The following is a 21,175-nucleotide window of genomic DNA, read 5'->3' on the forward strand; positions in this document are numbered from 1 at the left end:
TGTTCTCTATTAAATCTTCTACCGTCATTCTTTGCAAATATTTCATTTATCTTTTCGAATGAATGAAACACATTTCCATTAATCGGTTTAGTGTTTGGCACCAAATAGTTAGTCGTCATTTATTAATAAAATAAAAAATCGAAATTAAAAGATGAAAATGAATTTTTAATTTTAATGAAATAATCAACTATGGCTGCAGGATTCTTTAAGAAACTGTGGGATAAAGTAAAAGAGAGAGCGCATAAAGTTTGGGAAACAATGAAGAAAGAGCAAATTGGATATTTTAAGAATAAAGAAGCAATTAGTGACGTTGCTGAATCAATAACACCAAAAGCCGCCCCAATAAGAGAAATATTAAATAAAGGAGAAAAGTTTATCAAAGACTTCAACCAATACTAAGATAAAAATAATATTTATTTATTTTTCCACTATCTACCTCCTATTTTATTAAGTATTCCTTCAGCAATTCACCAATTGCGTTACCTGCTTGTGCTCCCATCGCCGATTACCTGCTTTAGTACCTAATACTCCACCTATGATAGTTCCTGCGCGTTTTCGCTACTGGTGCCAAAAAGTTTGCAACAGGTTTAATAATATTTTTATGAACCCAACCTGCAGCTTTCTTAATTCCATCCCATAATTTTTTAAAGAATCCTGCCGCCATTTCTGATTTAATATTAATTAAAAAATATATTTCATCACTTATATTCTAATTTTTATTTAATGATAAATGAAACCGATTTAAAAATAAATGAACAGAGAGGAAGAAAATAAATGAAAGTGAAAATGTCAACAAAAAATAAACGTTGTTAAACCAATTACTGAAATATTCGAAAAGTCATTTGTTTCGTCTAGTACTCTTTTTTGAAATGAATAAATTTGCTTTATTTATTGCTGATTTTGTAAAATCTTTTTGATCTTGTACTAGTTTTTCAAATATTCCAGCAGATTTTCCATATTGACCGCGAGTGAATGCCTCTTTCGCAGTTTGGAAATCATCCATTTTAAATATGAATGGTAAAATATGAAATATTAATTTTCAATATATAGGAAATGATTAGATACTTTTCAAGTTCAATTGCAAAAATTTTTGTAAATTACAAATATTGAATCAAATCATGAACTTGATTTCAATGTGACTCCTTCAAAGATGATTTCACCATTCAATGCAATAAATTTGATGCTTTTAATTTTTTTATTGGTGCATAATGAAGAGCTGTTGAACCAAGTTTATCTTTTACAATGAAACTGAGAGATTTAGTTTTGGTTATGGACATCTCCAAGGTTATAAAGGCCTAAATGAAATTACTATAGAGAATGGAGTCATTGTAATTAGCTCAATATGTTTTTATGGAATACATATTTCTAATACATTAAAAAATATTAGCCTCAATACTTTTGCATCTTGTTTTAATCTGTTTGCTGTAACTATCCAAGATCAGTTATAAGTCCAGGGAGTAGATGTTTCTCCCCGCATACCAACATTACTTTTGTGGAAGGATCTCAATTCATTCTAGATGATCAAAATCTAACGTATTATTCAAGAAAAGTTCTGTCTTTACGTCTGAGCGAGAAAGAATCATATACAATTCCAGAAGATGTTGAAATAAATGATAACAGTGTTGCCATTAATAATCTATAATTTATGATGGAGAATCAAAGCTTAAGACTATAAATTCAGAAGCATTCGCTTACTGCAAAAATCTAACAAATATATTTTTTCCGAATTCACTTGAAGTAATCAACTCGAACGCCTTTGTTTCATGTGCAATCAGAACGATTAAATTCGGAAATAAACTAAAAGCAATATTTGGTTCAGTTTTTTACGAATGCACGAGTCTTGAAACAATCGAATTTTCTGAATGCGAAAATACAGTAATTAGAGATAAAACTTTTTGCAAATGCAAGAATTTCAAAAATATTATTTTCTCAAACAATATTACATTGATTCATAAATCATGTTTCGTGGATTGCTTATCATTAAGGGAAATTGCTTTCCCATCGTCGTTAGAGATTATTGAAACTTATGCTTTTGCGAACACTGGAATAACTAATATTACATTTCTAACTGACTCTAATCTGAAATCTATTGGATGGGCTGCTTCAGCAAATGCAAAAATCTTTCGTATATCACACTCCCTCCAAATGTCGAACAGATCGGATCTAATTGCTTCGAGAACACGAACATCACAACGTTCACAATTCCAAACAGAGTATATGGCAGACTACGTCTTCAAAGGATTCATAAATCAAGTCAAGTTCACAATTCCAGAAGGCTACTCTCTGCAAAACATCAGTAACTTGTTCTTCGAGGGATGTTCTTCTCTCGCTCTATCATTGAGTGTCCACGAAGTGACTATTTTGCAGTTAATGTCGGAGCTCTTTACAACAAGTCAGAGATAGTCCTCTTCTGCTTCCATCCGGCTTCAAAGATAATTTTTTTAATCTTCCACAGACTCTACGACTCCGTGATGAACATCAAACAATATGCGTTTGCAAACTGTTCTTCATGGACAACGATCAACATCCTTAAGTGCGTGGAGAACGTCGAGAGTTCTATCTTCTTCATCTGTGATCATCTCAGATGTGGTGTAATCATCGAGAATAGGACTATCTCTTTCATTCGTAAAATCATATCTGAATGTCTTCTTAACCCTAAAGTGATATACCCCTGCGACTCCCATACATGTCAATGCAGAATCATCAACACTGAAATCACACAATCATTTCTCATATAGAATAGTATGTAAATGAAATTAATTTGAGAAATCAGAGTTTACTAAGTTTTTGTGTTTAATAAATATAAATTATAGATCACTTGCTATTACTGAAATAATTACACATGAAACCGCAGCTGGTGGCGACGATTTACTTGTTGTATGGACTTTTAGATTTTGACACGTTAATTTTTTGCAAATTTTTTTTCACATTTATCGAGGTTTCATTTTTTACAATTCTCCCAAATAATAGATTTTCAAATATGTGTAATTGTTGGCATTTTTTTTAATGAGTTTCGACCATCAATATTATGCAAATCACATTGATGAATGGTGTGAAGATAGTGAGTGGATTGAATTAAGAACACTAGATCAACTAATTAAAGTTTTAGATATCTCAAAACTTAACCAAGAACAATTTTTATCATTTTTCGACATTGTTTCTTTCTTTTTTGGAAAACGATATAAAATAAAGATGCTTGAACATACACATCTTGACAAGGTCAACGATTTACCATCAATTATGTCTATTTTAAAATTTTTAGGAGAATTCTTATGTTTTCCATTTTATTCTGAACTATTAAGAGCAGTAAACACAATAATTCAAGGGTATGATTCTAGAATTACCCAATTACAAGCAGAACTCCGAACAAAAGACAAAATAATTAGAAATTATGAAAATTTTATTCCAGAAAAAACAGAAACAAGTGAACAAAACACAAATGCATTAAAAAATTTAAAGAAAATAACCAAGAACTATCATCAAATTTATTATATTCTAGAAAAAGCAGTAAAAGAAAGAGATTTATATACAATTAAATATTCCGTTGATGAAGGTTATTATGATGTTAGAGATAATACTTTTGCATTTGATATGATATTTCGTGCATCAAAAGAAAATAATTTAAAGTTAGTTAAATTATTTCATATATATGGAGCAAATCTTAAAATCCGAAATAATCGCAATGAAACAATTCTTCATAATTTTAGTAAAAATGGAAACGTAGAAGGTGTTAAATTTTCATTGAGATTCGTTGACGTCAATGAAAGAAATTGTAATGGACAAACTCCACTTCATTGGGCTGCTCTTAGTAACAATCCCCACGTTTGCGAATATCTCTTACAACAACCGAATATTGACAAAAGCCCCAAAGACTATTATGAGGACACCCCATTAAGTTTTGCAGACAGATTTGAAAAATATCGATCACGTGAAGTATTAACAAGATATGGTTGCACAAAATAATATAAACATTTCGTAAATGAAATAAACGGAATAATTATTTTAAAAATGCGGAAAATTTGAATGCGTGGAAGCAAATTTTTGTTCACAATAATTATTGTAAGCACTCAAATTAGAAGCAAAAATTTCAGACATTTTATTGGCCCCTTCATGGATGTAACATAAAATCTTCAAATATTGTTCAGCATTAGATAATTCCAATTCTTTTGCAAAAACTTATATATAATTTAATTTTTATGTTTTTAGTTGCGATTACTTTTTTTTGATGATGATAATAATTGCCAAAAGCTTATACATGCTTAATTATTGTTTGAACATGAATCATTTAACTTTATTTTACAGAATGAAATGTTTCATTTTTATAGAGCACCATACTTATTCATTATTGTCATCGTCATTACTATCATCATTAATGTCATCGTCACTGACATCATTATCACTCTGATCATAAATATGGTCATCATTACTGTCATCATTATCTCAATAATCATCATTAATGCCTTGACAGAAAAGAACAAATTGATGTAAAGTTTTTCCAAATTAATTATTAGCGGATCATTCTAGAGTGGAAAAATAGTAAAAAAGACGATCAAAATTCACTCAATTTTTCACTTTTTTCTGCATTGACACGGGCTCATGCGCTTCGCTTGGAGCTCCAGAATGAAAACCCTGCCTTTTTAAAGCCGATAAACTAACTTTTATCATAAAGAGTGGTAATATCAAAGCACTTTTATCTTGATATTAGTTGATATAATTTTTAATTGAAAAAAAAAGGCGAAAAATTGAGTTATATTTGATCATCTTTTTTACCTTATTAGCTTTGATATCTGCACCATGTGAAATAAGAACTTTTGCTGTTTCTTTGCTGTTATTGATTGCTGCTTTCTGAAGTGGAGGTTCGTTAGCTTCATTTTTATTGGAACTCTGGGTCTAAAAGGCGATAAAACTCTTTTAATCGCATAATATCAGATGAGAGAGGGTCAAAGTTGCTATTTGTCACTTTTCCACAAGAATATAATGGGGAAAAAGTTATCATATAGTTTATTTTCATTTTCACGATTTCACCCGGAAATCCGACGGTTATTTAAGAGTAAGCACTTTTGGCACCTACTCTAATATCAGATTAAGTTTTTCGGGAAAATTATAAAATATATTATAATAAATGTTATAACTTTGTGCCCAAGGAAAATACAAAAAAAAATAAAAAAAAACCGTAATTTTTATAATAAATAAAAAATAAAACAAATAAAATAAAAAATTATAATAAAGAAGAGAATCTCATTCCTATATAAGTCAAATCTCTCTGTTGTGCAGAGTACACAGAGTATCTATCATTTGTATACGATCTACTCAATATATAAAAAATCAAACCTCTTTGACCAGACTCAGTATTCATTTTTGTCACAGAGTTGAGAGGTTCAATGTTGATGTTGTCCAGCAACAATTTCGATCTCCACGCCCACTTCACGTACAAAGAAGCAGTTACACCGAAATTATCTTTCATCGGCTCAAACAATGTTGCCAAAACATCCTGGATGAAATTCATAATTGTCACAATTCTTTTGTGTTTTATCGGTTCTTCAGAAATCATCAGATTCATCAATCCCGCGTCCAAACCACTGAAGAAACCACCGAGCATTGACATCATGTTCTCTTTGCTGATGTGGTTAACTAATTGGTCGGCTCTTGTTTCAATGAATTGGGTGCATTTTTCGAACAAATCATTGAAAAACATTGATCCGCGGCTGCTGAACTCAGGATGTAATACTTTCTTCGATGCCTTCTTGATAAAGATCTTCTTAAATGATGAGTTCTCGACCCATAATCGCTTGGAAACATAGTCATAAACTTCGTATTCAATTAACGATGAAAAAAGTGACGGAATTACATTCATTATATCGTAGACATATGGGACAGGGTCTAATAGATGTTCTGGGACAGGCGCTGCACCGATTAATGGTCGGAAATTCTGGACAAAACACTCCCATTTCGGTTTGATCATGGAAAAATCGTTGATCATCACATACATCTGCTGAGGAGTCGCGGATTCGATGTTGTAGCTCTCAACTTGCTTCATCGCGGACAAAACATATTGGTTATCGGTAGTTTTGACGATTATATCTTTAGGAAAATATTTTATGATCCGATAAGTCAATAATTTCGTGTACAACCTTAAGCAACCATCACAGGATGCGATGTACGTAAGTATGATCTCAACGATATTCTTGTTTTTCCACTTCAATGACTTGACAAAAGAAAATGATTGGGAAAACATCGTCATTAAGTCTCCAATTGAAGTGGAAGTCATCTCGCTGTCATTGTCAACTTCGAATGTGTCGATGTCGACTGCTCTTTGCGTCCATTCGATCAATCTCCCGGAAATTGAGGAAATCCACTCCAAAACAATGTCGAAAAACAGTTTGTAAGGGCTGTACTCGGGGCCGAACTTAAGGAACTCCCAAACTTCTCGATATGCTAATACAAACTTAAAAAGAGCTTTGTCATTTAATTGTATCGGCAATTTCAGGAAAACTTTCACCAAATAGATGGAAAGAGTCTGGAATAACTCAGTATCGCCGGATATCGTTCTGAAATCTGCAGGAACTACGTTGTTTTCGTAATAAGTTTTGACAAATTTACTTCTCTGCGAAATAATTGACATAGAATCAGCCAAACCAGTAACACTGAAGGTAAAGTTCTTCGGATCATTCAATCCTTCAATACTTCCTGTAGATGCGGTTGAATTCCTTGTATTTCGCTTGTATCCCTTCACGTATTCCCACAAAACCATCGCTTCGTCTGTTGTTGGGCTGTCTGACTCTACTGGCTTAAGGGTGACGAATATCGACTTTACAAAGTACGATTTCGCTTCTTTCAAAAATTTGTCAAGTAAAGTTCTGAAATCAGAATCAACGATAAGGCCTGTCAAAGTTAAAAGTGACATGAGGCTTGATTTTTCGTATCTTACTGGATTTTTGAGTCTGTTGTAGAGCTCGAGGGGCACTTTCTTTTGCATATCGTTTACAATGCCATTGAAAGTGTCTTTAACTGTTTCCGTTGACTTACATAACTCTATTGCGTTCCGAGTGACCATAAACAAGACAGTGAATGCGTTTAAGTAACTTTCGGCATCACACCATCCTTCGTAGAGCTTCCGGAGAATCAAAACAAAGACAGTTGTGGCAGGTATCGCATGTCTCATGGAATAATCGATTATAGCAATGAAAAAGTCTTGCGGAGGGACTAAGGACATTCTTCCTGACGTTCTTGTCCAATCAATTACTAGTTTCGTAGTCATATAATCTAATAAAACGTAAAGATCGACAGAATCGTCCGAAATCTGAGATTGGTTGATAGGAACACCATCAGACTTCATGATTATTGCACCAATATTCACTTCTCCGCATAAAATACTGATTAATTTTCCATGTTTTTTGAATTTCTCTGTTTTTGTGTAATCTTTTGATACTCCTGATATTAGAAATGTATACAGTACTCTATAAGCATTAGCATCTGCTACTTGGAATGGAGTATCTTTTCTTTTTTCCGAAATATAGTAAATTGTTCCAGAAATGTCTTGTGGTTTGTCATAAAATGGTAGTGCAAACTCTGCATAGCCTGATGACAAGCTAGCGCGTATTGTATAGCCGAGATATGTAAATTCGACAAAAGCGGAGTTGCTAACTTGAGTATTTTGGAATTTCTGATCCCAGGTGACTTTGATTCTGAAGTGGATGTTCCCTGTTGGCGGAGATTTGGCTATCATCTCTCCAACTTTTTGAGATAAAGATATTAAGTTTTGTTCGGCATCTTTGAACATTTCTTTTGTGGAACTAAATGATTTAGTCCATGTAGATTCGTATGTATTCGCCTGTTGATGCAAATATGTATTGAACATGAGATAATTTGTTGTATGTCCGATTTTTGATTGTAATTCATCAAGAATTTGTTGGGTTGCGCCTGTCTCTTTTATAACATATGCTCTGACTTCATCGGATAAGTATTTGGTGCCTCTGCCGATGTATGAAGTCAATGAAGCTTCTCCAAGGGCATCTTCCACAATATCTGTAATGAAAGTCTTATCTTCAGCCTCAACACTATCAATAATCGACTTAATTTCCATGTAAACATCAAAAAAAGTGATTTTTGAAGCTAATGTTCGGATGTTAGAAAAAACTATGACAATAAAACTGGAGAGAACAGGCTGTTCTGATTGTAATGCAGGCAATAGGGTGCCTGGCGATTCAAATATAGCTTGAAGAAATTTGAATAATGACAAAGGAGTCATTGTTTCTTCACCAAGACGGTTCAGGCTAGGAGCTCTCGAGTATTTAGAAAAATAAGACATATAGACTGGAACGTCCTGACTAATGATGGAAAAATCTTCTGCGAAAACTGCTCCAAATGGCGTCAAAGCACCGGTTTCGGAGTCAAAAAGCGTTCCAAACAGTGGAACAGCCATGTCGTGAACTAATAATTCATAGTGTAATGGTGATAAATTTCTCAGAAAAGTTGAAATATTTGCTTTGCCTTTTTCTAAAGATTTTTCTTCTGATATCTGCTCTTCATTATTAGCACCTTCTACAATTTCATTTGCCATCTCAAGGAGCTCCTCAAACATGTTGTTCTCCATGAGTATTGACTTGAAACAGAAATTGGAAAAGAACTTTTTTTTGACAATTCAGTCAAATTTTTGAATTTGAGTTCAAATAAAAATCGTTAACCTTCATGTAAAATTCGATTTATCAAAAATAAATATAAAAAATATTTATTCCTATTTATGAGATCATAAACTTGATAGATATTCTCTAACTCTATCAGTTGCAACGGATAGAGGTGTCTTTCCATCTTTTGTTTTAATGCTCTTATCAGCTCCAATAGAGATTAGATATTCAACCATTTCAAGATTATCAAATTTTGATGCAATATGCAATGGGGTATATCCATTTTCTGATTTTGCATTTTTATCAGCTCCTATTGAAATGAGGTATTTTGCTAACTCTTCATTGAATGAATGCATGTCTGAAGCAAGCAAATGTAATGAGATCATTCCATCATCAGTCTTTGGAGCTTTATTAGATGCAACTTCAAAAATATATTTAGTTTCATCTTTATCATTAAGTTGAAGAAAGTCTATAAATCTATTATCAAACTTTGCATCTTTGTCAACTCCAATTGAATTGAGATATTGAATAATTTCAAGTTTTTTAGAAACTAATGCGCAATGGAAAGGAGTAACACCAGAAACTGCTTTTGCATCTTTATCAGCTCCAATAGAGATAAGATATTGAACAATTTCAAGATTATTTGAGGCGGCAGCAACATGAAGTGGAGTAACATCAAATGCAGTTTTTGCATTTTTATCAGCTCCAATAGAGATAAGATATTGAACAATTTCAAGATTTTGTGAAGCCGCAGCAAAATGCAATGGATGAATTTCTTCATTATCCAAAACATCATTAATGCCTTCAAGAATACTTTCATCTTCATCACCAAAATGTAATAGAAAAGCTCTTATATTTGCTTTTGCATCTTTATCAACCCCAACCGATATTAAGTATTTAACGAGTTTAAGATTTCCATCTAGAATTGCAATATGGAAGATAGTAAAGCCATGAAAATTCTTTTGGCAGAGACCTTCTTGAATGGCTTTCGAAATCATCTTTCTTCGACTTTCTTTTGATAAATTATCAAAGAATTTATAAATTTCACTTATATCATCAGAATTTTTCAGTGTATCGATTTTCGATAGAATTTCTTTTGAGCCAATGAAGCGGGGATTCTCTGGACAGGTCATTTTTGCTCTTACCAAAGAATCATGGAAGGATTTGACAATATAAATGCAGTTATTTTCATTAGTTAAATTTTGTAATTCATCCAAAATTTGTTCACTACAAAACTCGAATTTAATGTATTCAAGAAGTGGATAGAAAATTTCGCTTTCTTTGGTAAGAGATATGATGCTACTGGCAATAGAATCTTCATCATCTATAACAAGCTTTTCATTTCTTATTATATTTTGAAGAATTTCGAATCCAAGTGTTTTCGATTTTTTTATGAGTTCATTCTCATCAATTGAATAAAAATGTGAGGAAATAAAATCAACACATTCTGTTATCTTTTCCTCTGATGAAATTTGTATATAAAATTCGAGCAAATGAATGCAATTATCTTCGTCTATTTTTGTTTCATCAATGACGTACTGTTTATATAAAGAAATTAATTCTTGTATATCTAGATCGATTCCAATATGTAAAAGATCAACCAAAAGTATTTGATCATTTTCAAATTCTGCTTTTCCATTTTGAAGTATTTCATTTAATATATTTAATGCTTTAGGAGATCTTATTTCAGTGATAATGCTTATTTTTGAAATGCTTTTATCTAATTGGAATTTGTCGGAAATTTTTTCTGAAATTGCAACTGCAACAGATTTATTGATTAAGAGCTCGACATTATTGATTGATAATACAAATTTTTCATGCGTACTCAAGTTATTGATTCTCCGAATCATCGGGCAATCAAACTTAACATATTCCATCTTTCCAAAATTGCAGGCAAATTTATTTTCTGAATGCCTTCTTAAGGATACCCTTACGTGTCAGATTTTTTGCGCATACGAAGAAGTCATGCTAGACATGAGCTATAAACCTTAAATTTTAGCAACATATTTAAAACTTTTTAAACTACAATACACTTTAATATTCAAGAACAAAAAGATTCTTTTTAGAAATTACATAATTATTTTATGTGAAATCTATATAAAAACATATTTTGCGAGCGTAACTTTTTTCTTTATAAGCACCTTATATGACTGATAAACTGTGAAGGCACATAATTGTTAATTCATAGAGTTGATATGTTTCCAAAATTGAGAGGAAATTTGAAAATTGAATACCCTTTCAATTCAATTTTCAAAAGATATCAGCTCCTTCAATAATTGAAGGACGATTTTGATCATTTGCTCTTAAAACAAGTATGCCATGGAGAAAAAAGTTACGCTCGCAAATCTGAAATATAACTATCATATAAAAAAATTAAATTTCTAATTTTTTACTCTATAGATATTATTGGCCACTTGTGTAATGCATAAAAGTTTATGTCATATGCATACATTTGGAAGTATGGGAGACGAGGGAAATTACTTCTATGAGGCACTAGGATTTTTAAAAATTTCTCTATCGGACTCACTATTCAATTTCTCGAAAATTAAAAAAAATCAATAATAGCTAAAATGTATTATGCATAACAAATTTTAATGTTACACAAAAAAAGGTAGTGGGGCTTCCAGGCGCGTTGCGCCCTCTAGCCCATAAAAAATTTCTGAGGACAAGCCAGCCGTTGACTTTTTTGTAGAGCACTCAAAATAGTATAACTTTGTCCGGACAAGTAAGGGTCTATCGTCGCTACAGGAAAAGTTACAGGCGTTCCAAGGAAGTATACTTTGAGAAGCCTTTTCCCCCTTATAGAATGAGATAGGACGGTTATTTTACAAAACTGACAACACTTTGACCGAGTAGTTTTTTGTGCTGAACAAAAAGTGTCATATAAACATCTGTCGAAAACCGCTTTTTAACTTCACTTAAAATGCCACGTAAGTTACGTAAGAATATACGTAAGAGGAAGGGAGCATTGAAACATCCAATAGTAAAACTGACACCACAACAACAGTTGCAACAACAAATGATGAATGACCCCACTATGTTGCAACAAATGTCAAGCAACCCTATGCTTTTAAACCGAGTTATTGGTGCACAGAGTGGAGGTTTAAGAGCGGCACTTTTAGCGAAAATGGCAGGCTATGGTGGAGCTGCAGACGGAACAGCTTATAACCCTCAAAGTCAAATGAATTTGAGTTCACTCAAAAATCAAATAACAGATGTCAAAAAGTCAAACATAGACATACAGAAACAAATAAGTGAAAACGAAAAGAAACTAGAATATGACAGACACACAAAGAAACTCAATGAGTTAAACGTAGAGAAAAAGAAGAAAGAAGAACAACTGAAAGAACTAAGTACAGAGGAATATGCGAAAAAAGTGTCAGAAAAAGCAGCAGAAGTAGCAAAAATGGAACAAGATGTTGTAAATTTGAAAAACCATACTACTCAATATAAAGTACTGAAAGATGAAGAGATAAAACAAAAAGCCATGAAGACATATATGGATAGCGATGAGTATAAAAAAGAAGTTGAAGCAAATGTAAAGGCAGAAAAACTTTTACAGTTGCAAAACCAAACCGTACAGTATGAAAACTTAGCACAAGAAAGTAAAAATAACGACGCAGCCATGCAAAAGGCAATGAAAAGTGCAGAATATATAAAAGCTAATAATGACTGGTTAGATGCCCAAGCCAACGCTAAAGCAGCCCAACTTATAGGGTCAATAAGGACAAAAATACAAGCGGATGAAGACAGTTCAAATGAAGCTTTAATGAATGCTGACTTTAAGAACGCCTTCGAAGCTCTTCATGGTAAGGTGAAACTAGTGAACGACTTCTCATCTGGAAAGAAACTGAAGTCTGAAGGTTTCGACAAAGAGTTAAGAGAAGTAGCACAAAATATGACGAAAATAACAGATGCAGCAACGAGACAGGCAGTTCAAAGTGCCTATGACGCCGTTAGAGCAACTGTTGTGGAAAGTCAAGAAAAAGAGTTACAACAGACCAAAACAGACCTAGTAAATGCTTTCTTAAGAACGAAAAGTCAGGTAGGACATTACGCTGCAGATGGAACATATGTGCCAGCTGGTGGAACTTATATACCACCAAACCCTCCAAGAGAAGCACCTGCACCAGGACTACCTAAAACATTTACATCGTCACATGGACACAGACACAGGCATGCACCAAAACCAACACAACAACCAACAGTTCAAAATCCAGCACCACAACAACAACCAAAACCAACAGTTCAAAACCCTGCACAACAACCAACAGTTCAAAACCCTGCACAACAACCAACAGTTCAAAATCCAGCACCACAACCAAAACCAGCACAACAACCACCTCCACAACCAGCACAACAACCATCAGTTCAAAACCCTGCACAACAACAACCACAAACAGAGCAAGGACATAAAAGAAGTAGAGAAAAAGGAAACCAAGAATTCTTAAAAATGCTTAAGGAAGATTATGGTTACCCAGATACTCTTGACTTTAGTGACAGATATAAAGAAGCTATTAGAAAGTTCAAGGAAGGAAATACTGACCCGAACCTATTTAGCTTTATGGCTCAGCATCAAATCGGATATAATCTCAAACCTGGAAAATACAAGCTCGCTAAGGGATATGATTTAATAGCATATCATCCAAATGACATGGATGAATTTACTCCGAGATATTTGATGTCAGAGCTAAATGATAATTCAACTCTCTTCATGAAACGCGTAAAAAATAGAGACGGAACAAAAGAAGAAAGGTTTATGAGTCCGGATGACTTAGATAGGGAACTTGTTAAAAACGGTCTCGGAATATATGAAATGCCAGCAGATGAGGTACAAGAAACTCAACAGGAAGAAGTTCAGATACAACCAGACATGGAAGAAATAGTTCAGCAACAACAGCTAGAAGAGCCTGAAGGAAACGAACAAGTCCCTCCTTTGGAAACTAACTTCACAGAACTAGATGAAGATTTGGAACAGCCGAAAAATCTTGACCCTCAACAAGAGTATGAGGTGAATATGGAATCTTTCCAAGAGTCTAAGAAAATTCGGCTGACATAGTAGAAGAATATCGAAAAATGTTCACCGACATACAAAAGACTCCAACATCAGATGAAAATATTCAGCATAGAATGGAAGTACTGAAAGAAAATGTACGCAAATACAATAATCCTTTTTACTTACGACCATATAACGTTCAATCTTTGGCTGAACTCGGTGAAAATAAAAGGTTAAATTTCAACAAAACATATAGAAATGAAACATTGTTTAAAGTTCATTCAGAACCTAACCAATATGGAAACAAACCTACTTTTGTTTCTGCAGACTATGGAACTACAATGAAATGGGGTCATAAAGCTAATCCGGATAGGTGGTTCATAAACTTACAACCTCAATTCCAAGAAGTTGTAGACGCAATGGAAGTGAATGGTGAACCAGATATAACGGTATTTTCAGCGCGGCTTTAATGCCATTGAAAGATATGAAAGATGCAGATATTTTGGACCAGTATGAAATGAACATGGCTGATGGAAATATAACACCTGACGTTCTAGAACATTTATCTCAAAGAACTACACAGAACCATAGAGATGGTATATTTGGTGAAGAGTTTAGAAAGAAAGTTAGGGAGAGAGAAGGAAGAGAACCTATTGTACATGACCTTGCAAACGAAAGTTTGCAAAATGTCATAAAAACTTACTTTGCAGACAATGAACTGAGAAGGATGAATATTTAAGAAAACTCAAATGGACAGTACCAAATGAAATGTTAGTATTGAAAAACATGTTCCTTGACAAAATAAAACCAACTACAGAAATAAATGACGCAAGACTGAAACATTGGTAAAAGCTTTCCCATTCACAAAAGATATTATTGGTTACATGGAAAGAAAACCAGAATGGCTAAAAACATATATTTGGAAACGAGCTTATTCCATATGGACAAGCTTTGTTTGAAGAGCTTGAACCGGAAACTCAGGAAAGAGTCATGCAAACAATAAGCGAAGACTCAAATACAAACTATGACAAATCTTTCTAGGATATTAGGTTACCTGAGATGGCGACCAGAGCCCAAAGCAAAAAGGACATGTGAAATTTACAACATACTAGGTGAACATGAGGCAAAGATGCAACAACTTGAAGCAGAGGGCAAGTTACAAAAGCGACACCAAAGAAGAAGAGAAGAGTAGAACAAAGTGAAAGTAGTGAAGAAGTAACTTCATCTAGTGAAAGTAGTGGCAATGAAGGAAAAAGAAGAGTAAAAACTCAGTCAGGAAGAAAGTAAAGCTTGGTCCGAAACAATTATGACAAATAAATTCAACTATTCTATATTTTTACCCATATGAAATGTACGCCGCTCAGAATATAACGCCAACAGTTTTGGATGCCATGAACGGAAATGTTTCCGAATGGTATAACGAATGCGACAATGCCATTAGAAGGTCAGAAATAGTTCCTGGAACTTACGAATATACAACTGCTGTTTCTTATGGAAACGTAGGTGAGTTTGGAGAAGGTTCTTCAACAACAGTAGATATTGCTTGCGACAGGTTTCATATTATTTCTATTGACAACTCATTCTTATACGTGGAACAAGACATTGAAATAAAACCTTCTGCCAAGTTGTCTGACAAGAAAGGTTGCAATGGAATTTTCTATGTCGGATACCAATATGCTCCAGAAGTTTTCATGGGATATAAGATATATTCTAACTCTGACTTAGTTCAAACAGTAACATGGGCAAACTATGAATGGTTCGCTTTGAGAAACTCAGTACAACCACAAGCTAGAGAACAAACAGACCAGTATGCAAATATTGAAAAAATAAGAAGACTTGACCCTAACGTTCCAGGAGTTTATGTTAACCTTTCTGGTTCAGATGGAACTGCTGCCACTAAAGTAAAACTGAAACTTAGAGTTCCTTTGTCATCTTTCCTCATCTTCGGGTTTTTAAGATACTTGCCAAACTGGGCAGGAAAAATTTCTATCGAACTTACTCCAAGCAAAAATAACTTAGTCATTGCACCAACACAAGACCCATTCACTATTACAGACGTAAAGGGAACAAATCAAACGTCATTCGCCGAATTTTGCAAAGACAAAGTTGACTTAGACTTTGGTTTCTCAAACTTCAACAATGAAGTAAACTATTATTTCAATGCTGCTGGAACTGCTTGGGACACAGTTAAGTTTACATGCGAACAGTTTGAATGCAAGAGAATAGAAAGCAGACTTGCAGTCTATATGTTGGACCCAGATATTTCAAATGCTTTAGCTGCCAAATATATTGCAGTTCCACTTATGTTCCCTATACACCAAATATCTGTCAAAGACTTTGCAGGTGAAGTTGGAAACCAAAATCCAGGAGCCGCAGGTGCAAGAACAGATATTGCTTTAACAACTGCAATGAAACATGCAGATACTATGTTTGTACTGTTCAGACGAACTATAAATGACTATTCTTGTTTCTACAACCCTGGTATTAAATATCATATAAACATAGATGGCAAATATTATCCAAGAGAAGAATATTCTACAGTTGAGGATATGAGGTCATACAACTTGACATTAGATGCTATGAACTTTAACAACAACTTCACAACAACCATTAACCCTGAAATGCAAAATTCTATTATGTCATATGTGAAAGTATGGACTCATACAGGAGGTCAAAAAACTCAATATACAAATGGAGACCGTTCAAACTTTTGGCTTGGCATTCCATTTGCTGACTCAGAAGACTTTATGGGTGGTATTTCAACTGTTGGTACAGTTCAAATACAATATACTGGTGACAGAGACGGTCCAGATGAATTGAGAGCAAAGAAGTTTACAAAACCAATAGCACTTTTCACGGAAGATGCTCTTTTGAAGATTCGTTCGATGAAACCTGCTGGGGCTCCTCAGATTGCATAACGACAGCTTCCATCGAGCAGATTTTGGCAGCAGGTCAGTAAGTTGTTCTTGAACTGACTTTTCTCCGTCAAATATTGACAGTACGCCAGTTTTGACATAATATTGTATTATAAACTTTCCTTAGTAATATCTGTAAGTTTTGAAGTTATATTTTTGTCTGCTTCAAGAACTTTCACCATTTCAGTTATACCAACTTTCTTTGCTTTATGAAAATATTTTGGTTCAGCAAAGACTGCTATTCTATAACATTTTCCATTGTTTGTGTAAAGAACTATTCTGTCAATGTATTTGTATTGTTTGTGAGTATAAACTTTGTTCTGCTTCAATTCAATAAGATATCCGAATACGTCCATCTTTTTATTCTAAGTAAAATGTCATTTCCGAAAAATAGAAGCGTAAGTGTTTCAAAAGGTTTAATGGCGGGCAGATGTGAAGTTAAATTCACCAACTCAAACAAACAGTCAAAGTGTGTTGTCAATGTCAAAGACAGAGATGTTGAAGTGGGGAAACCATACGAAGACGAAGATGGTATAACAATTGTTCCTGTAAAAGAACCAACATATCCTGAAGTTAACAGAGACTTAAGTTCTGTTGCAGATATTCGAAACGACTACCAACAACTGAAAGACAACTTCAAACTCAGGAGAAGATTTGTCAAGCTTTAAGTATAATGTTAAACTTGGTCGAACCACAACCCTGTAAAAGTGAACTCATATGTCATTGCACCTCATGAAGTTTTGAAAGAACTATTGAAACTTTTGAGAGGCAGACGATATAAACATCAAAGAATAGAACCCGACATTAGTTGCTGTGGTGTTTCATATAATGTCATTGACAAGATATACGTTATGAAAGGAGGTGAAACGTTGAACTTAAAATATAGTTTCCCAGACGTTATAAAAATATTTGACGACCATAACATTTCATTAAAATTTATTTGCTAAGTAAATGGCAGAAGACATAATGGTTTATACTATTACGACTAAAAACCCTGAGTTATATAATTCTATAACAACAAACTTACAAAGTCCCCAAGGACGATATTGTAAACTAACCTTAAACACAATGACGACTAAAGCTGTTTTGCTCTTTTGACACCAGAAGACTTTATTGTTGTGAATGGTAAAAAATACTCCTTTGAAGATACTTACTCAGATATACCACACAACAGGTTTTGTTGACTTATTTAATACTTTAAGTACGGGTGTAACATGTGCTGCAACTAGAGCAGTTTCATTATGTTTGGATGTCCGACTGAGTTTACTATAAACGATATGAGCTATAATACAAAACTTATTTCTGGTTTTACTACCAACAGTTTCCTATAACAGGAAAAGGTGTCATACAAGGAATGTCTATTCCATTGACATTAAGCACACCAATCTTATATATTGTTTCAAACTTAGGTTCAAAGTGTTATTCGAATGTCGACAGAAACTATTATGACCAAAAAGATACTTATGCGTATAAACAAACTTTCTCTGCTGGTTTGCCTATTGTTCATTCGAATGCAGAATTTTCAACCTTAGTGAACTCAAACACTTTGGCAAGTATAACGTTTGACATTAGTTGACGCAAACTTTGTTCCTGTAAACTTTTATGTCCGATGTATTTGTCAATGACGGCAGAAAGTTTCGAATTGGAAGATGCAACTGGTGAAAGTATTGTATTACAAGAACAACTTCAACAACAAATAAGCTCAAGAACAACAAATGCAACAAATGGAACAACAAAGTCAAGAATAAAAAAAATATTATTTTTTTATTTTTATAAAAATGTACAGAATAGATGTTTCAGATTTTTATTGACTTTCCAAGCATTCAGAAATATGTGTCCATTTAGAGACTATAACAAAGCAGTCGAGAATTTGAAACGTTTAGTCATTTATGTTGACTCTGCCCCAGAATGTTATGTCATGAAAGAATGTGATGTTGTCTTTAACAAACCAAGAGCAACAATAGTTCAGAACAAGAATGTAGACAGAAACTTAAGAAAATAAAAGTCGTACAAGTTGGAATGAAGATGTTAGATGCTTGGGATTCTTATTGTCAAAGTTAGAAGATTTTTCAGTTCGAGGTATAAGTTCTATACACCTTCTCCAAACTTCTATTCTATCTTCACTGGATATAAATATGAACAAGTAGAATGGAAAAATATTATAGAAGCTTGTTAGACCATGTCAAAGAAATTATATGCAATGGAAACGAAAAGGTTTATGAGTATATCTTATGTTGGTTTGCAAACATCTTACAACATCCAAGTGCTAAAAATGAAACTGCTCTCATTATAATTGGAAAACAAGGAACAGGTAAGAACACATTCTTTACAGATATTTTGTGCAAACTGTTAGAAGGTTATTCGAATCCGAATATGACAAACTTAGAAAACATCTGTGGCAAGTTTAACTCCTCAATAGAGAATATGAAACTTATAGTTTGCAATGAACTTCAAAGTATAGATACAACAAAAGTTTTGAACTCAGATGCTTTGAAGAGTCTTATAACAGACAAAGTTGGAGTTGTTGAAAGAAAGTATAAAGACCAAAGAGTTTGTGAAAATGTTGCAAACTTCATTATGGTTTCAAACAATGCTGTTCCGATGAAGTTAGAAAGTTCTGACAGAAGATATGTAGTTGTCAGAACGTCAGATTCTCATATGCAAGATACAGAATATTTTGACGACTTAGCAGAAATTTGACATCTGACTTTTACAACCACTTGTTCTCATATTTCATGACATTAGATATTTCTAAGTTCAATCCAAGAACAATTCCACATACCGAAGAGAGACAAACATTGTTAGAAGCAAACAGAGTGTATATGAACTGTTCATAGATGAAACTGACTTTGTGTCATTAAGATGAAAGTTCTTTATATAATAAATAAACAATATTGTCAAGAATATGGTTATATGGCAGCTTCTAAACGAACATTCTTGGCAAATGTCAAAAGTCTTTTAGATGTTCAGAATGGTGTATATACAAAGAAAATTTTTCTGAGTAAATTTTAAAAAAAAATATTTTTTTATCCGATAGAAAAGATGACGAAAATTCATTTCAGTAAACAAGTACATGTCAGGACTTAAAGAAGAACTAGACCCATTCACATATTTGAATGTTTACTTCTACCATTTTGAAAAGTCTTCATTCAGCAAAGTTTGGAACATCGAACCAGTTAAGTTTGCTATTGTGACTAAAAATGGTGCGAAATTTGAAGACTTAGACATAGAAGGTTTGTTAACAGTCAAAGAAAGTTTTGACAGAAGGTTCTCAAACCTTAAAGAAGGCAAGCATACAAACTTGTTATACCTTATGAACCAAAGAAGACAGACGACTATGAATATTATGAGTCTAAAGTTGTAGAATTCAAGGTAAATTGGGTAAAAAGTATTAGAGTCTAAGCCAGTGTTTACTCCTAAAGAGGAAGAGAACATTGACATTGACCCAGAAATGTTCTAAAAATAAAATTTATTTTTACATGTCAAATTTCTTTTTCTCTGGAACTGGTTCAGGTTCTTTCTTCTCTTCTATCTTTTTTCTCTTCTTTTCTTCTTCTTCTTCTTCTCTGGTGAGTTATGTCAAATTTCTCAGACTTAATTTATGTAAAAGTTCTTTGTCCTTTAATAGCTCTTCTATTCTGTTTTCTATTTCATCTTCAAGAACAGCGCATGTGTCTTCTTTGCATTCTAAGAACTTTTGTTGGACTTCATCTTTCCAAAGAGCGTCATCTCTGTCAACAAGTCTGTCATTGACAAATTTTAAGACTGCTCTTTGTAATGTTTTATGGTTCTTGTCATATTCCAGAAACAGAACTTTAGAACAAATTCACCTTTCTTGTTTACACTATGTAAGATTTTATGGTCGACAGATGTTTTGCTGTCAAAAAGTTTGTCTCGAATATAGATAGCGAAATCGCTAGACATTTTCTAAAGATAAAAATTTTAATTTTTCTAAAAATATGTTAGAAAAAAGTTTGCTGATATTGCAAAGAAATTTGAGAATGTTTTAAACAAGAACAAGAGGAAGTTAGAAAATGCTCAGATAAACCTATACATGACAAGTTCTTATTTGCTCAGAATGGTATAACAGGTCTAATTGCACCACCTGGGTCGGTAAGACTTTCACTTATCTTAAAATGGCTGCACAAACAACAAGAACTAGATGAGAAAGAACCCATTCTATGAGTTAGTTGTTATTTGTTCGACTTCTGGTCAATTTGACCAAACCGTCAATTCGTTCAAAGATATTATAAAGAAGTCTAAGTTAGTATGTATAAAGGATACTGAGTTGTAGATTGGATAAAGAAGTACCAAAGAAGAGTTTTGAAGTATAATGCTATAAATGAGTATATAAATTCTAAGTTAAAGACCCTAATGAGGAAATGCAGAGAATATTAGAGAAGAAACACTTCAGAAACAAACAGAAAGAGATAGAATACATTTCGAAGAAATTGCAATCTACGATTGGAAAATCTACCTCATAGTGTCTTCTTATCTTAGATGATTGCCTTCATCCTTTGTTAAAGAACAAGAGAACAAGATATGTGTCGAATTCTTAAGAAGCTCAGACACTTTAACATCTCAGTCGTAATTGTGTACAGACAGCAAAGAGTTTAAGTAAGGATGTTAAAGATACTTAC

At 33.4% G+C, this 21,175-nt stretch overlaps 4 protein-coding genes and 5 pseudogenes across 9 annotated transcripts, besides 1 other annotated feature; 7 read left to right on the forward strand and 2 right to left on the reverse strand.

Moving 5' to 3' along the window:
• Nucleotides 1–2,315: 2,315 nt before the first annotated feature.
• TVAGG3_0852990 (regulation of response to stimulus) lies at nt 2,316–2,738 on the forward strand (the record flags this gene model as incomplete). The annotated part of the gene is made up of 1 exon (XM_001312235.1): nt 2,316–2,738. One exon carries the CDS (start codon nt 2,316–2,318, stop codon nt 2,736–2,738), a length of 423 nt encoding a protein of 140 aa, XP_001312236.1.
• A 268-nt stretch (nt 2,739–3,006) lies between these two features.
• Nucleotides 3,007–3,963, forward strand: TVAGG3_0853000 (protein ubiquitination; the record flags this gene model as incomplete). Its single annotated transcript, XM_001312234.1, has 1 exon — nt 3,007–3,963. The coding sequence occupies one exon, from the start codon at nt 3,007–3,009 to the stop codon at nt 3,961–3,963; it is 957 nt and encodes a 318-aa protein (XP_001312235.1).
• A 1,208-nt stretch (nt 3,964–5,171) lies between these two features.
• On the reverse strand, nt 5,172–8,638 carry TVAGG3_0853010 (Munc13 (mammalian uncoordinated) homology domain-containing protein; the record flags this gene model as incomplete). The annotated part of the gene is made up of 1 exon (XM_001312233.1): nt 5,219–8,593. One exon carries the CDS (start codon nt 8,591–8,593, stop codon nt 5,219–5,221), a length of 3,375 nt encoding a protein of 1,124 aa, XP_001312234.1.
• Nucleotides 8,639–8,726: 88 nt separating this feature from the next.
• On the reverse strand, nt 8,727–10,501 carry TVAGG3_0853020 (spectrin binding; the record flags this gene model as incomplete). Its single annotated transcript, XM_001312232.2, has 1 exon — nt 8,747–10,501. The coding sequence occupies one exon, from the start codon at nt 10,499–10,501 to the stop codon at nt 8,747–8,749; it is 1,755 nt and encodes a 584-aa protein (XP_001312233.1).
• Nucleotides 10,502–11,547: 1,046 nt separating this feature from the next.
• On the forward strand, nt 11,548–13,753 carry TVAGG3_0853030 (annotated as a pseudogene). The gene has a single exon. A coding segment is annotated over exon 1 (2,206 nt).
• A 151-nt stretch (nt 13,754–13,904) lies between these two features.
• Nucleotides 13,905–21,175: part of a mobile genetic element that runs on past the window's edge.
• TVAGG3_0853050 lies at nt 14,105–14,930 on the forward strand (annotated as a pseudogene). Its single transcript has one exon. A coding segment is annotated over exon 1 (826 nt).
• Nucleotides 14,970–16,579, forward strand: TVAGG3_0853060 (annotated as a pseudogene). Its single transcript has one exon. A coding segment is annotated over exon 1 (1,610 nt).
• Nucleotides 18,754–19,392, forward strand: TVAGG3_0853070 (annotated as a pseudogene). Its single transcript has one exon. A coding segment is annotated over exon 1 (639 nt).
• TVAGG3_0853080 lies at nt 19,578–19,995 on the forward strand (annotated as a pseudogene). The gene has a single exon. A coding segment is annotated over exon 1 (418 nt).

This window comes from Trichomonas vaginalis, chromosome VI (genome assembly GCF_026262505.1).
Source record: "Trichomonas vaginalis G3 chromosome VI, whole genome shotgun sequence".
In the NCBI taxonomy this organism is placed as follows: Eukaryota; Parabasalia; order Trichomonadida; family Trichomonadidae; genus Trichomonas; species Trichomonas vaginalis.